Source organism: Gadus macrocephalus, chromosome 4 (genome assembly GCF_031168955.1).
Source record: "Gadus macrocephalus chromosome 4, ASM3116895v1".
Lineage (NCBI taxonomy): Eukaryota > Metazoa > Chordata > Actinopteri > Gadiformes > Gadidae > Gadus > Gadus macrocephalus.
In genome coordinates this window covers 8,745,887-8,763,784 of record NC_082385.1, presented here as the reverse complement: position 1 = coordinate 8,763,784, position 17,898 = coordinate 8,745,887, and the positions used below count along the sequence as shown (strand labels likewise).

At 47.3% G+C, this 17,898-nt stretch overlaps 1 protein-coding gene across 1 annotated transcript in view; it reads right to left on the bottom strand.

The window, feature by feature from the left end:
• Positions 1 to 17,898, bottom strand: part of LOC132455906 (WD repeat-containing protein 70) — a 43,602-nt gene that overhangs the window by 8,274 nt on the left and 17,430 nt on the right. Inside the window, exons 11-14 of the mRNA XM_060049983.1 lie at positions 9,868 to 9,967; positions 8,713 to 8,797; positions 7,994 to 8,132; positions 354 to 454 (exon numbers count right to left, since the gene is read on the bottom strand). Coding sequence (XP_059905966.1) covers positions 354 to 454; positions 7,994 to 8,132; positions 8,713 to 8,797; positions 9,868 to 9,967 — 425 coding nt within the window. The remainder of the gene's footprint in view (positions 1 to 353; positions 455 to 7,993; positions 8,133 to 8,712; positions 8,798 to 9,867; positions 9,968 to 17,898) is intronic.

Sequence of the window (17,898 nt, the reverse complement as noted above, 5' to 3'; positions counted from 1 at the left end):
ACATTAAAACACAGGAGATGACCACGACATTGATACAACAACAGGTGACTGTGACATTGACACAACAACAGGGGACCATGACATTGATACAACAACAGGGGACCATGACATTGATACAACAACAGGGGACCAAGACATTGACACAACAACAGGTGACCGTGACATTGACACAACAACAGGTGACCGTGACATTGACACAACAACAGGGGACCATGACATGGACACAACAAGAGGTGACCGTGACATCAACACGACGAGAGGTGACGGTGACATTGACACAACAAGAGATGACCATGACATCAAGTAGAGGTGACATTGACAGACATCCCATCTGGGATGGGGGCGGGACCTACCTGTGGCTCTTGAGCGGGTCGTAGTACACCTTGGCCAGTCCGTTGGCGGTGCCCACCATGATCTGGTTCAGCTTAGGATGCCACAGGCAGCGGACTACACTCTATGGAGCGGGGGGGGGGAATCACATGCGAAGCACAGTTGGTTGGAGTTCCGAGACATCACGCATCCTCGCCGTCTGGACGGGGCTCATCTGCGATCCAGCTGTCGTACCATGGTACAGCAGAACCCCAGGAGAGGGGGGGAGCTGAGCCTGGGCCGGGAAACCAACCCGCTCAGAGGGGGCCGATTCACGCTTTGTTTACCGTTTTGTTGCGGGTAGTCTACCCAAGAGAAGCTCATTTGAATGAGCTTTCAGAAGGGGACTTGAATGTGTTTATCTACAGTGGCCAGTCTACACGGTGTGTGGATTTGAAACCTTTGCAGACACTTTTTATCAGAACCTTGGTGTCCAAACCGGATGGTTTAGCTCGTCTTCCCACCGGTTGGCTTAGAGTTTGTGTGTTCCCTGTTGGCCAATGACACGCTTACAAATCCCCGTCTTCAGCGACACGACTGGTCAAAACTAATAAGCGATAAAGGTTGAAACGCCCAGTACCCAGATTAGAGCTGGTCAGCTATAAGACATTAGATTAAGAACCTTTATGTGACTAGGTAGCCCACTAGGTAGTCTACCAAGAAGCCTTCAGCCGAGGTAGTTCCCAGATCACGGCCTGCAGATGTGGGTAATTTAGCTTGGGTCCATCCTGGCACCGTTTCAGCCCTTTTCCCAAACACAGCGCTCTTGAAGGACAGTGGTAACTAAACGATGTGTGCCTAACAGCCATTGAAGGCTGTGTTTAATAGGTGACTTAATAGCCCGTGCAGGTCCAACGCACCGGCAGCGCTTCAGGCGCGTGACCCAGGTGGACGAGGTACCGCCTGGAGATCACTGGTGTGTGTGTGTACGTGTGTGCGTGTGTTGCTTCACCGCCTGCTCCAGTTGACTATATTTGGTGGTTTAAGATGTGGACTGGATCCCCTGTCTGTCTGTCTTTGTCTGGTGGGAGAGGGTGTGTGTGTGTGTGTGTGTGTGTGTGTGTGTGTGTGTGTGTGTGTGTGTGTGTGTGTGTGTGTGTGTGTGTGTGTGTGTGTGTGTGTGTGTGTGTGTGTGAGAGAGAGGATGGCCCACCGCCAAAAGGCGACAGCGACCATATTCATCCAGAGTCAGATCCCTGTGTCCCTGAGTGTGTGTGTGTGTGTGCGTGCCTGAGTGCACGTGTGCATGCAGTGAGTAAAAGCATAGGGTACCCCCCCCCCCCCCCATCCCACTCTACTGTGATGAAAACCTCCTGTAGTTGCGCTGATCCCTACGATACAGCCCCAGCTGCACTTCACATGTTTCCATGTGCATTCCGGAATGTACAACAGCCATGTTCCTCCGACAGCCGACATACAGGCTTACTGTAGGCCTCCTGCTCACGACATGCCTTCCACAACATGTCCAGCAGGAATGTCTCTACACGGACTCTGACATGCCCCGGGACAAACAGCCCTGAGCAGAGGTTTCCGCGGCAATAAAACAACAATGTAGTACAATGTAGTACAATGTAGAACGGTGTTGCTGCCAGCCATACAGGGGCTTACTGTAGTCGATCAGTTCACATGGAATGCAGAAGGACACGGTACATAGGCCTGGGAAAGCTTGTGTTGTGACTCAGGCCTGTGTGGAACAGAGGGAGGCTTGCGTGGCATGCGTCCATACAGTCTAAATGTAGACATCTGCTTCCCGATCGCTCTCAGGGCTCACTGTAGACCTTTCTCTGCACGACAAAGAGAGGGGAGTGAGAGGAGCGGCCAGGCGCGGGCTCTCCCCGCACACATGGGAGTGTGTGGCACGCCGCCCTTCCGTGAGACTGAGAGAGGGGGAGTGAGTGATCGAGAGGGACAGAGCAAGTGATCGAGTGAGTGACAGAGAAATATAGAGAGACAGAGAGAGAACAAGTGAGTGAGTGAGAGACAAACAGAGAGGGAGAGAAACAGAGAGAGAGACAGAGCAAGTGATCGAGTGAGTGACAGAGAAATATAGGGAGACAGAGAGAAAGAGAGAAAGCAAGTGGGTGAGTGAGAGACAGGGAGGGAGAGAAACAGAGAGGTAAAGAGTCAGGGGAAGTGAACAAGTGAGTGCGTGAGTGAGAGACAGAAATATAGAGAAATATAGAGAAAGAGAGACAGAGAGATAGAGAAAGAGAGCGAGACAGAGAGAGCGAGAGAGCGAGAGAGCGAGAGAGAGCGCGAGAGAGTGAGTGAGAGAGAGAGCGAGAGAGAAAATCAGGCCATGCATGAGGTGGCGGGGGCAGGGTATGTGGATGTGGGTGGTTAAGACCACGACCGGGACGTCCAGATTCTGTGACAGGGCCTGCGTCTAAAGCTGCTTAACGCCCAGCTGTCCAGCTTCCCATCCAGTTCCCAGTGTAAGGAGCCTCCATCACTCACTGTGTATAACACACGCACACACTGTACGTACGCACACAGGCCACACAGACATGCCTGTGCGTCATTCGTATGCAGGTACACACACACACACACACACACACACACACACACACACACACACACACACACACACACACACACACACACACACACACACACACACACACACACACACACACACACACACACAGGACTAGACAGATGAGGGTTAATCTGTCCTACACATCACATGGCAGTCTTAATTGATGATTTAGCAAGATCCAGAAACTGATATAAACAGCGTGGCTTATTTTAGCTAATCCCACCAAATATTTATATGACACTATGAAGTCCTTCAACCAATAATGTGTTGCTGTATTCTTTAAAAGTCACAAAGAAGTGGCTTTCGCGGAAATAAAAACATACTACACCAGGGTAGATCGTAGCATTACAGATGCAGTTGCCTTAGCCAGAAGTTTATAGCCTGTGAAATATTTATACAAAATGTGTAAAGTATTGATCTAGTAAGAATACTAATGCTTTAACTATTCTAACAAAGAACCAAGCACCTGTGCGTTTGTGTGCGAGTGAGAGTGAGTGAGTGAGTGAGTGAGTGTTTTTCTGGCTGTGCCTGCCTGCCTGCCTATGCGTGTTTTAGACCACTTTCTATTGTGCCTGTTGCTGAGTGGCACCACTGACAGTGAATGGGTAAGGTGTAATAAACAGTCTGTCAGCGTTCCCAAAGTTACACATCACCTTTCATCACGGTGCAGGGAACAGGCAGGAGCGACAACCAGGAATCCTATTCTCCGGAGAGAGAGCGCACTCAATCAAAAGCCCGGTGGACTCACTGTACCGTAACTGTGTCCCTGCTCTAGGGCAGAGGAAACCCCTTGGCAAGATCGAGAGAGACCCGACACAGCGCCAGCGGAAAAAAACCGGCAAAATCAAGATCAAACTGATCTTGATTGGCAATTCAATTCAGACGCACAAAAAAGAAAACGACAAAACTAACAAAACGAGCTGGTCAACAGGCTGACAAGGTTGCAGCAGAAGGGGGGGTAGAGGAGGGTGGGATTGGGCTGGGGAAGTGGTTCTGGAACAGAGAGCGGGAGACAGGATTCCACCCCCATCTGGGTCCCCAGGGCGCTGCGCAGCACACGGCCCCGGGGCCCAGTCCGGGGCCAGGGGCCTGCCAACCAGATATTCAGAGTACCGTGTTTACACTTAACAAAAGCCCTGTTTAAGTTTCCACTCCGCAAAATAACAGCACATCACGGCTCGAAGGGAGAGAGAGACGGAGAGAGAGAGAGAGTTGATTAGTCTGCGCATTCGGTAGTCGCCCCCCGTTGACCTCCTAGCATCGCTCAACGCCGGCGGCTGGTTTAAATACCACACAAAACAAGGAGAGAGTAAATAAAAGGCAGTTCTCAGCGCCGATTGTCCTAATATGTACGCTGGTTATGAAACTGGGGTTGAGTTATGCAGCGTTCGCCATCTCTCTCTCTCTCTCTCTCTCTCTCTCTCTCTCTCTCTCTCTCTCTCTCTCTCTCTCTCTCTCTCTCTCTCTCTCTCTCTCTCTCTCTCTCTCTCTCTCTCTCTCTCTCTCTCTCTCTCTCTCTCTCTCTCTCTCTCTCTCTCTCACACAGCTGTGTTCCTTGGGTAGCCACTAGTGAGTTTGGACTAATGTGTTTTGTGTTGACAGCGAGGCTACGCAGGCCAAGTAGATGCAGTAGGAGAGAAAGAATGCTAGTCTGTAGCACCTTAGCTACAGGCTGTCCTGGGCGAAACATCCATTATACGGTGGGTAATTAATACACACCATCTCCTGTGAAAGTGTTGTTTTTTCTTATTGAGCGAGGAGCTAGGAGGCAATGGCAAGATTCCCCTTAAAACAGGAGAAGCTTAGCATCAGCAGCCACAAAGAGGGGAAGGGATCTCTGACAGATTCCCACAGCGTCAGTGCTGTGTGTGGTTGAAAAGACCCACCGTTCCAGTGAGAGACGAACTGACTTACAGAAAAAAAGGGGTCGCCAGGAATGGCTGTCTGAATGCCACGAAGCGGGGACGTGTAACGTGTTAGCGTGAAGCACTAGGTTCAACGAGAGCTGACAGAAGTGGTTTCATCTGCCTAAAACATCATGGCGCACTCGACACAAAAAAATTATTTGTCAATATCGTTAGCCAACGCTGAACAAAGAACTGATTACAGATTTAGTTGGAATGCACCCGTGCACACACAACTCATTAATAAATATAAAATATATGTATTATAGACTCCCGAGGAAGTTAAAGTCTGTGTTGCATTCTTTTCAATAATTAATTGTCATTGAACACCATGACAACCAGTGACGGTGGTAAACGTTTGCAATTGGCACCCATGATGATAGAAAGGAGGAATTTCTGGCTCAATGTGACAGACCGATTCATTCCCTTATCTCTCAAAAAGCAGGGATAGGAGGGTTTTAGAATCTCCAGCAGCAGCAGCCAGAGCAGGCAGGAAATCTAATAAATATGAGCCAACCAGAGACAGAATCAAAACATTGGCCCGAAGTGAGAAAACAAAGCAAGGAATACCTTCGGGGGTTACGACAAGCCTCTGGGAATTCATTTGCTAACTCAATACAGAGAAACGACAACGATCCATTTCAAATGCACAAGCGGACATCCTGCTTAGGTCAGCATGAGTCTCACCTGGGCCCTGCCCCATGTGACATGACAGGAAGGAGGGGAGGTGAGATAAGCAGAGACACAGACCCCACTGTAGGTATGCATCAGGAGAGCATAAAACAGCCTCCACTCCCTGAGAGTGTACCTCCCCGGGCCCCGAGAACCCGGGTCTGGGGTTATATAGACTGTTTAGGTAGAGATGATTGGTGGCCCATCCTTTCACTCGGATGCCTGCTGCACCACTTCATAAAGACTGCACTTAGATTCCCCCCCGGCCATCCGAGAGGCAGACCGTGGATGTAAACATAGTAAATAGCTCATTCATCAAGCTTCCCCCCACCGCCACCTCTGAGTAGATGTCACCCAGAAATAACGGATTCCGCTGCAAAAACAAACCTTTGCCACCTTCTGCGGCTGGCCCTGTCGGATGAGGGGTGAGGGCTTGGGGTGTTGGGTGTGTGGACTGGGAGTTATGGAAGATATGGGGGGTCAGATGAAGATCAAGAGTCGATGTGGTTGACTAGGATCTCTTTCATTTTGAAGTTTTCTGCATTGTTCTTTTGAAAAACTGACGATAAATGTAGCCTCGTTGGCCAAATTACAGAAACATTATGCTAACGCCAGCCAGACACTTAGAGCCCAGTTATTGTTGAGCGTTCTAAATGATAATTTCCTTCACAATTTCATCCACACCTTACTCTTTGGAGCGAAGGTAATTTGGTGCTTATCGTCCCTTCTTAACCCCTTTAGAAGCACACCAATTATACAGCTATAAAGGAGTTCTGATTCATGCAGATTCATGCTGAAGGCAAATCAGCTTCTTGCTTTGTCTCTTCAATGAATTTGAATTCAGCTTTACAGTCGCTGACCTACATGGGCATAGGAGAGGCCCATGTAGGAGAGTCTTATCTATACATGGCAGATCTATGGCTCTAGTAGATTTCCTTACTTCCTCCCTTCTATTAATAACAGCACCATAGTCCTGTCTACACTTTGATACTACGTGGGCTCATTTACACGTGTATACACACACACACACACACACACACACACACACACACACACACACACACACACACACACACACACACACACACACACACACACACACACACACACACACACACACACACCTAGTTTCTCTTTGTTCTCCTTTCTCTCTCTCTCTCTTAAAAGTTGTCGAGTCAATCCCCATGAGAAAGTGACTGTCTGAGGCGAGAGAGAGAGACAGAGTTGGAGGCCATTAGCCTACCTCAGACCCCACTGTTATGATTAAACGTACACAGTGGTAAATCTGCTCAAAAGGGGCCGCGGGAACGCAGGGAAGAATAAAGGGAGTCGCACCAAAAAAAAGCCAAAGAAAAAAGTGACATGGAGACAGTTTCCCTACGCCTTCCTTTTAGCACCTTCGTCGGGGTGTCTCCCCCAGATGGATTTGGGAGGCATGAGTTTCTATAGTGGCATGGAGTGGTTAAAATATTTTATTGCATCTTTTGTTATCTGATCTTTAGTTTGTTAAAGAGACAGCACCCTCCCAAGTCTTGCGCTTGAAATGGATGTGAAATCAAATCCACCAATGCAATAGCTCTTAAAGCAACCGGCAGATCATCGTCCAAAAGTTTGCGGTGACGCAAAAAAACAAAAAAGGTCCCATTTCCCAAATTTCTCGTAGTTTGGCAGTAAAAAAAGCAGACCTCGTGACATTCCTCCCTCCACTAAACCTCCCCTAGCATTCTACTAAATTTTATCCCAAAACGGTGATCCACCCAAATAAATTTGTGGCAGGGCTGACAAAATGGCCCCCCTCACGTCTCCGCTTGAGGGGAACACAGAGAAAAACACTCATTGGTTGGGACACTCGCTCCTGCAGTCCGACGGACTCCATTGTTTTTTATGCTCTTCTCAGGGAGACTGACACTTACTGGGAATGCATAGACGCGCATGGTTTCCATTAAGTGTTATATTTTACAAGACAGAAACTGCAAGTCGTTTAATTCACCATTTCCTGGCTCGTTTTCTGTTGTCCCGTTTAAATCTTTGCTGTCTGTAAGACAGTTAAAGACGAAAGCCGAGGATAACCGATGCAGAGCTGGTTCAGCTCATTGTTGCTGAAGCGTGAATCATTATTTACTCGTTTTCCTACATAGCCATTTTATCTCTGGGCCCAGTTTAGTTGGATAGAAACGAGAATAGAAATGTCTAATATTAAGCATATGGTATTGGGGAGAAGGCTGTGAATAAAACAATTCAAAACTGCATTTTCTCTGCAGTTGAATATCTTGTTTGTAAATATTTGCACTCAATCTCAATAAAAAATGCCAAATTAAAACATTTCCCATTGAACATTATTATATCATTAAATAAATGTCTATCTTCAACTTTCAAATATACGCAATACATCCCCTTCCAACTCCAAGACCATTGTCTTCAAGCTACCTGGGCTTTGAATTTCCCCTGGGGATCAATAAAGCACACATCTATATCTATCAATCATAGCGGACGTTGAGGCATTACTCACTGCGTTGGTCACTTCCACCTCGTAGACCTTCTGGAAGGTGGCTCTGTCGAAGAACACCAGCTTCCCGTTGCCTTCGTTCTTCTTCACCGACGTGCCCGTCAGCACCAGCTTGTCGTCGGGGCTGAAACAGCAGTCCGTCCTGGTAGGGAAATCACAACACACCGTCGGTGAGCCACCATTCCACACGGTTTTATTTCGCAAAGGATATTTTTTTGGGTTCTGGCTTGGCGGTGAATGATGGATTTCCACAAATGGGCACGGCCTTTACGGGTTTGCGAAAACTACTGCAAAGTGTATTAAATAACAACTTCAGTCACGCTCTTGCTCTGCATGCTCCGTCTCAATTTGGTTGGAAGTCAAGCAAAAAACACAGTCTCCTCAGAGAAAGTCCTTCCATGACTATTTCACATCATCTTTTAATACCGTTAATCAAGAAGGTTTTATTGCTCCGTCTATTGCAACACTCTCCTTTCGGCGCCACCATTGTTTTAGAGAAAGCTGCGGACCGCGACGCTCCCCGCTGCTCATGAACCTCCCTCCCTCCCTACCTCGAGGGTGGATTCATCATGTCATTTTGTTTCTAAAGGGCTCGAGGCAAGACTGGTGCGCAGAGGGGAACAGAACAAAATCAGGATGGCCTCCCAGGACTGGTAATGGGCATCAATTTGCTTGTGGAAACGGTCCCTCGTCTGAACGTGGATGAGAGGGCGGTGACTCACATGGTGAAGTAGGTGGTGAGCCCGGTGGCCACATTCAGAGGCTTCTTGAAGTTACGTATGTCCCAGGTCTTCAGGGTGTCGTCACCTGGGAGAGGAGGACAGTAGGAGTCGTGGAGAGGGGTCAGAAGTCAGACAGAGATCGGGTCACGCACAAGCTACCACCTCAACACCACCGCGTGGACTTGTTACTCATTTTCTCATTGAAACAGTTTCCTTTGTCTTGAGCTCTGTTTTATTTAATAGACACATGTCGGGCACCCAGGACCCCCTAACCTTCCCTGGAAGGAGGGATCCCTCTTCTATGTTCCTTCATTCATGATTATGGGAGTTCTTCCTTGTCCTATAGGGTGCTTAGGGTTGGGGGGGGGGTCGTATAATGTGGAGCCTGTGAAGGCCTTTGAGACAGTTACTGTGATTAAGGGCTATACAAATACAACCAACTTGACTTGATTGACTTGACTGCATCTGGTCTCTCCTAATGTTGTTTAAAATGAGACTGCAATGGACAGTAAAGCAGGACCAAATGTTCATTCAATAACCATTTGTTTAATAAAAGTAAGCGATGACTGCTAACAGCCTGTTTATTGGTTGTTTCTATGGTTTAGCCAGTGTTTGAAAGTGCTACCCAAGAGAGAAGCTAATCAACTAAGAGCTCAGAGTAAACAGTGGAACTTTCCACGTATGTGTACGAGTGGCTGATGTTTATTTTGTTGATTGAGTCAAATTTCTCCTTTTGATTTGTGATTAGCTGTTTTCTGGCTGCAGAGGCCAATTTTGTTTGGCATCTGCCAAGCTAAACAATAGCACCATAAAATCCCCAAAATTGGAGGCAGCAAAAGTTAATTTCTCAAGCTCCTGAATTATACCGTTATATGACACATTGTAAAGGTGCGGTTAGGGCTGCCAGTAGTTCTCAGGGTGTGGTAAGGGCTGGAAGTAGTTTTATTAGTACAGTAAGGGTTGCCATTCGTTTTTTGAGGGTAAGGCAAGGGCTGGCTGTGGTAAGGGCTGGCAATAGTTCTTAAGGATAAGGTAAGGGCTGGCAGTAGTGCTTAAGAATACTGTAAGGACTGGCAGTCGTTTTCAAGGGGACAGTTGGTACATTATGGTATGACCCTCGTTCAAACAGTAAGTAGGTCAGTATTCTGTTGTTACCTCCGCGAGAGGCCAGAGTGGTGCCATCGTAGGAGAAGGCGAGGCAGGACGGGTCGGATCCCGGGGTGTGGGCCTGCTTGCAGTGGAACTTTGTGTGGACCTGGAAGTGAAAGGAAAATGGAGTTAATTGAATGGGCTTACATTGAGACAAGCCAGTTTAAAATGAGCCATTTCTATGTAACAGCACGGCTACTCACCGTACCTCCTTTAATCCCGTATGACCGTTACGATAGCAGTGTGTGGGAAGAGGCGATGGATCGTTGGATAACAAATTGAAACTATGCTTTGAACCACTACTTGGATTACACACTTATCTATACTTATCTTACAATATCCAAACTGCAGTTTACGCAAGTACTTATTACCGTGCCCTTGCTTTTGTTCCCTACGGGTGGTAAGCATTCAAAGCCCGACTAATGAAAAAAGACTACAGCATTCAGGACTACTCATCTAAATTACCTGTAAAATTCAATTCTGGCAACAATTTGTGAGTTTGAAATGGTGCGTAATATTACTGGCATGGACTAGCGTGACAGCCCTCAGAAAAGGGTCAGGAAGAAAATGAAAGAATAAAGTTTCTTCTTTTTTTCTGACATGGAAACCCCTTTGAAAATGTTTTTTTCCTCCATGCATGTTGAACTCTGCCACTGCAGTAACATAAAGACCTTTTCATGCTCCCGCTGTTCAAAAACAACATGCGGTTCCCATTTCCTCCCGGGACACGGTACACTATTGGACTCAAGCGAGAGTCAACCACCACCTATGAAAACCTAGCAGCCCGGAACATTATCCACATGCTAAAGCATCCGAAAATGTAGCCTGGCGAGCTCCAGTGGCTGTCCAACAGCTGCTGTTTGGTTGTTTTTTTTTAATCGATATCTAGTGCAGCATCACGGTGGCATGGTTTACACCCTCACCATAAAGGCCAATGTTTTATAAAATGCAAGATCTTCGCCGGTGGCCCGTTAAGACTTTCAAGCTTTTCGAGAGCTTGACTTGGGATGCTTTCTTGATACAGTCTTGACACGGGTCAAAGGGAGGTCATAATACTGTATGCATACATATCCCCGATAAACAACGTTTAAATCAAGCACCTGATGTCATAATGTCTTACTTTGGGTAACGAGTACAACTCATGAGTTTAAAGTTAAAATGTTTTTTTTTAGCAACGTGTAAGTTTAAATTCTTTGGTTTACGAAAAAACAATTATGACCTTTAAGGACATTAAACTCCAGCTGCTATAAATTAAAGGAAATAAATGAGATTATACCCGGATTTGCAGCTAAAGGTGTGAATAGTTAAGTGTGCAAATCTCTATATCTCTACGAGTGCGTTGGCATGTAGAACTGAGAGAGTTCTGAAGACAAATATCCCTAAATTGCATTATAAAATTGGATTATCCCAATAAGGACAAAGAGTACTGAATGGGGAACAGTTAATTCCATCGTTATTTTTAATGACCTTTCAAAAAAGGCAGGAAAATGGAACAATGGCATCTAAACACCCACCAGCCTCTACGTTTTGGGGGGCGGGCGGGGCACAGTGTATCGTCGCTGAGCCATTTTAAAAGCATATTTAGTTCCAAGAATCCCTGAAAACCTCATTCCAACAGGCGTCCACAATGTGGGCTAACCCTCCCCCCCCCCCCCCCTCCCCTCGCTCCCTGGGCAGATAGACGCCGTTAAACTCAGGTCCGGCCAACAGGTGTCTCCAAGATGGTGGGCCATACCGTGTTACCTCAGTGCTTATTCTGAGTGCTTTACAACTGGAGCGCAGGCGGTGCACGGTATAAACTGGGCCACGGCGAGGTCGCTGTAGGAGGGAGGCAATACCATTCACCCCCTAGTTTAATCTCACACCGCAGAGAATACAAAGAATAGGCATTAAAAGAGAAAGGCACGCAAAATATAGGAGATGGATCCCATAGTTAAAAAAAGGGCTTTGCCTAGCACTATATGGTGGATATCTGATATCCTGGACGTAGAGCTGTGCCAAAGTGTAGCTTTAGTTTAACCCGGGCTTACGGCCACGAAGCCAGGGCCAGTTATGGCTCTGAAGGTCGCCGAGCACTGAAAGCATCACAGGTAACTCAGAAGGACATTTTGTGACAGGAATTATGCATCAAAAGCTGCATTGAAAGAGGGGATTACAGAAAACGTGTGCAAGAACGTTGAGGGGCCGATAAGAGAAGTGCTGGCTATAAAAGAGAAGGACAAGGGGCTATAGCGAGCAGTGGAGGAGAGCCAGGGAGGAAATGAGTTATGGCGCCCTTAAGATAGATACAAGAAGAGGAAACACGGTCATAAGCACTTGAATCCCAGTAAATGGAAGGGAAGCTATTAACCTGGGGGATAGAGATAACGCCGCTATCCTGTGCTGCAGATACGGCGTTCCCTTTCTTATTCACTGCCTACCGAGCGCTGGCTCCCCTCGCTCTGCTGGCGCCCTCTTCCTAAAATGGTAATTTTCTGGCGCTTTTTTGTCAACTTTTTTTAAGAAAAAAAATCATGTTGCATGTACTTTTATTTTTACTCGTGCAAGCTCTTCTCTTACTTGCGATGTCATTCAACGTTCAATCTATTCCTTGCAGGGGGTATGACTATTGCTTAGAATTCATTACGATTTGAAACCAAAGAGAGGGTTCTCTATGCTTCGAGGGAATCTTAACTCCACTTAGAATGTTTTTAATAAAACAAACAAAACTAAGTAATAAATGATGCAAATGTCAGTGTTTCAAAAGGGATAAGAACTTTTCTTTCCCCCAGCAGGGCTGGCTGGCTGGGTCACCGTTTCTCCCTGCGCTGAACTCCAGATACAAGATAAGCAGCGTTGCTTCAGGGGGGAACATTTTTTGGGACAACTTTCAACATTAAATATTCAGCGTCTACGCCCGTTATCAGAGTTCACCGAGAGAGGTAAGAACGCGTCTGCAAAAGAGTGTGTCGACAAAGTCAAACCAAAGAAGTTTTGAGGTCAAGGCAAGACAAATATATGAACATAGCAATCACTCCAGTAATTGTCTTCCAAATATTTAATATCTCGAAGAACCGACCATTCATTAGAGATGCAGACAAACGTGGCATATTTTGGATCCATGGTTTACATATAATAATATTCCTTCTCCTATTCCTATGAACCTTTTGCGGTTATGAGGGAGTCTTGTTGGTGTTTGTTGTCCTAATGCCGGTGGGGGGCTGGCAGGTGATACTCCCTTCCTGTGATAATCTATGCGGCCGGCCTGTGAAACATGAGTCGCTTGAAGCTTCTTCACACCTCACAAGTTTCAATCGGATCAGTGTTGGGCTGAAATGACCTAAGCAAGTGTGTGCCTCAAAGTGCAACCTCCGCTAAATTATGAATGTTAAAACACCCAAAACCACTTCATCATCTCCATTTTTTGTTGTACTTTTCCTTTCACTTTGCCATCTCCTAGTGCATGCTGGGAGAAGGTGTCAACACAAGTTCCCATTATATCTAAGAAGCATCTTCCACATTCTATTTCCACATCACGTATTGTATTGCCAACCAAAAATTCACACAGGATGAGTAGACGGGAATAGCAGCTACCAATACCAGTCAAATACCAATACTATCAGCCATCTTGCCAGCAGGTGACATCACGTTCAAAAGAACGCGGTAAGAGATATCCTAAGACCCAAAGTCTTCATGTTACGCAGCAAACCTTTCATATGCAGGGCAATCGTTTGGGACCCAACTGTATTTTTGCCATGCATTTCTACGTGTAGAGAGGTGAGCCGCGGCAGCACAATGGAGGGAAGCGTTGCAGTATTACCAGCGTGCGGTCGGATCAAGCACGAAAGTCCAGCAGCGAGGATGGCATTGCAGCATGCACGGCTGTAGCATGCAAGATGCTTTAGCAAACGCACAACCCCACACACACACACACAGCTTTGCGAGACACTCTGCACAAATCCACAACTGCGGCGGGGAGGGGGGGGGTTGGCGTTGGGTTTCAACCCTGAGAGGACGATGATGATGATGATGATGAGGATGATGATCCACCACAGGCAGAAACTATTCCTGTCGATGCCATCCAAGTGATGTTACATAAATATTGCCCACCGCCACTGCCACCAGTCTCCCCCCCTACCCCGCGGCGACACACACACCTGAGACACTTTATGATGGCCTGTGTGTCGCCAGATCTGGGATCTCGCCGACCCCTCGACGCTTCAAGGATCAAGTGGCCAAACCACAGCCCAGAACAGCTGCTCTGGTCTGTCATGGAAATCAACAAGTGGCGGGTAGTAACACTGCGTGTGTGCGTGTGTGCGCGTGTGCGTGTGTGTGTGTGTGTGTGTGTGTGTGTGTGTGTGTGTGTGTGTGTGTGTGTGAAACAGAGAGAGAGTGTGCCCTGCGCGTGTGTGTTCATATTTGATATCTCACACGAGTGTGCGCGGCCGCGATCCTGACGTGCCTTCTGTGAGTGGGAATACTTGTGTGTTCTTTGGTGTACTTCTCAGCTACACAATGTACCGATAAAGTGAGGCATGTCAGCCCGAGCCCCCGAGCCCCCCCCCCCCCCCCCCCCAACCTACACACCCCTATCCCCACCCACCCACCCCTATCCCCAACACAACCAGGAGCAGAATAAGAGTATCTTATAGAAAGGTCATTGGAATGCGGTATATTGGTAGCTGTAGTACAGGCAATCTCTTGTTTTAAACCATACATACAGATATATATATATTTAAATAAAATATACGCCATTCGGGTGATACTTATCCAAAGCACGCGAGTGCAGCGCAACACATTGCTAGCATCGGTGGCTCCGATACCCTAATTCCGGGCGGTGTTCATGCGATGCTCAACTAATGGGGAAACCGTGCGTCCAAATCCTCTGCTCTACATTTCGCCCCCCTTGGTAGGACTCCTGGCTCCCCAGGCTCCTGGGTGTCTCTTATGCCGGGTCTTATCTTTTACGACCCAGGGAGGATTTACTGGTTGGCCGTGACGCTGCGCAGAGTCATAATGCTGAGCTGAGGGTCCTGTTAACTCTGCTGACTCCTAACGTACGGGCCTGCCGGCACCGGCGGTCGATTCATGCGGAAAATAGTAAATATGTTTGACTTGAATTGGAACAGGGCAGACTGGGAATCTTGTTAAGCAACCCAACCAAACTAAAGCCGGGATCGATGCATTGTTGCGTCAGTGGCGAGGAGCAACAGAGGTAGAGCCGGGTTATACAAGGGGATGTCTCATATGTTGAACAAAAAAAACAAATTAAAAGATTGTCAGAATTGATCACGGATTTCCCTTGAGCAATGAAAGCTCCTCAGAGAGCAACGACCTCACCGCATTCCACTGATCTCCTCAGTGAAGCTCTGGAACCAAGGCCAGCACCTTCCACCCAGAGCCCGTTGCCCGGGGCACGGCAGACTGCACTTCACCTGGCAACCATGCATATGAACCCTGGCAATTTTGGCCTGGACCTCTGAGGCTTTACGCATGAGCACGCAATCACCGTCTCGGGGGCAGGCCGGTGGAGGAGACCTTCCTGACTCCTATCACTGGATCAATCAGCCCGTGCCAGAGTTCAGGAGTGAGATGTGTCAGCCCCAATAGATGGCCCGCAGGCTGAGCCACAGATCAAGGTCAGGAGTGGGATTGATCTCGTCGGGGTGCATACTCGGTGCATGAGTAATTGGTGGTGATACAGCAGTGAGGACCGAGAGAGAGAGAGAGAGAGAGAGAGAGAGAGAGAGAGAGAGAGAGAGAGAGAGAAACAGAGACAGAGAGACAGAGACACAGAGAGAGAGACGGAGAGAGAAAGACAGCGAGACCGAGATAGAGAGAGAGAGACAGACAGAGAGAGGAGCACATATAGGACAACTCCTTTTTAGGGCTCATAATTTGAATGAAAAACATTGGACCGGTGATTCAAAGACCAAATGGTAAGTTGTTATCTCTTTTGTTTATCTGCCTCTCAGGACTTTGTGTCCCTTTCAAGTGTGGAAGACAAGGAGGACCGGAGGGCAGTCTTGACCTCTGCATTCATAGCCTGATAGGCTCGGGATTCTGTGAATCAGGGATCACACACTGTTATTTGTAAGCTGCCAGTGGGAGCAGGGTAAATATTTAGCATTAGCGAAGCAGGGGTAATAAATTAAGAGCACTTTTAATAAGGTGCAGTCAGCGGCTATAGAAAGCCCCGTTTAGTTTTAGGGTGGGTGGGAAAGGGCCCAGCGTGGGTGGGCGGGGGCTAAAAGGTTTGCGCTGTGTGTGAACTTGGGTATGTGCGTGCGACGTGCGTGTGAGTGTGTACTGACAGTGTGTGTGTGTGTGTGTGGGGGGGGACATGACTCAAAGCACAAACGTACGCTTCCACGCTGAGTGAGTTAGTTAGCGAGGGAGAAAAGAAACAAATTCCTCAGTCAAACGCGACAGTGCGTGCGTGCCCCCCCCCCCCACCCCCCCACCCCCCCACCCCCCGCCGCTGATTGTTTTGTGTAATAACCATGCAGCCTACTTCCCCATTTGAATAATCTGGACCCCCCTCAGTGTGCATAATCACGCTGTTCCGACTCGCCGGGTACGGCTTGATTGTCAATGTCATCGCCCTCAAATAACAGAATCGCTCAACCTCATCGAATTGAGGAAGGGGGGTATCGGAGGACGAAGCATTACTAAAGGATTAAAAAAGGACAGATGTACACAATAAGAGTGAACAATAATAGCACTTCTACAGCAATAAATCCTTTATGAGCGTATTAGGAAAGGAATGTGAGTGTGATGTGTAAATACAGTTAGGGAGATATTAGCATAATGAGAAGAATGCGCAGATTTGATTGACAACTGGAGCGTTGTGGCAAACCGACAAATCCTCAGTGGTGAGCAGTCTGGCAAGACGTTTCCAGTGCAAACCACTCAAACACCCTGAAAAACTCTCTCACTCTTCTAAGAGTGTATTAGGGAAGGAATGTGTGTGTGATGTGTAAATACAGTTGGGAAGATATTAGGACAATGAGAAGAATGCGCAGATTTGATTGACATGTGGAGCGCTGTGGTCAAATGGACAAAATGGAGATTTTTTATTTTTTTCGATGGAGTAACTAATGCGAGCGGGAGCCAGCCAGAGCTGGGAGAAGACAAGAGCGAAGAGGTCTTTCGGAGAAGCCCAAATTTACGGGAAAGGGGGAAATCAGACAGATTACTTATTCATTAGAGGCTCTCGTCAAACAGAGATACGCTCTCTTTCTCTTCAGTCATTTTTTATAAACCGCAGTGAGGCTTAGTCATCTATCTCTTGTGTAAACAGCAGCGATCTGCGAGAGGAATGCGCCCCAAAAGCCAAAACACACTATTAACCTCAACCACCGGGAATGAAGAGAAATGGAATGTGCCCACTTTGATCGCTTAATTGAATAATTAACAAAGAGCGGAGACGAATAAAAGGAAAAAAGTACAAAGATGGTGATTAGACCTCCATGGATGTCCAATCCATCATCAAACATCACCACTACACTACAACAGCACAGGTCTCAAGGGGACCAGGCTTACACCACAGATGTATGCAGATGTATGAGACAATGATGGGGGGAGTTTGGCACTCTCGATGTGGTTGGGAAACCACACTTATATTTGTCAGCCAATCCAATGGACTCCACAACAGGAAGGGGTGGGGATTTAGAGCAAGGAAGTGCAGACATTGGCCCTCGTTAACCTGGTGCTTCTGGAGTCCAGCCTAAGGTAAATCAGCATTGACGTAGCTTAAGGCGTTAACCGTTATGAACAGGATCATGTATGTAGGAAGCTGCAGACATTTTCCTGGATGTTCCCAGTTTGAAATCGAAATATGTTCGTATAGGTCACATGGGGTAAATATCCTGGCTGGTAATACTTTCCATTCGACTAATCGTTGATCAAGGGGATTTATGGACACGAAAAATATCAACATATGGCCTATGTGCAGCTGAACCACCATTTTAGGACTGGAATTTCCGTTTTCTTTCCCCAAAATATTTCATGCTTGAGAAGTGTTCCAAAAAAAAAAATGTCTCTTTCGGGAAA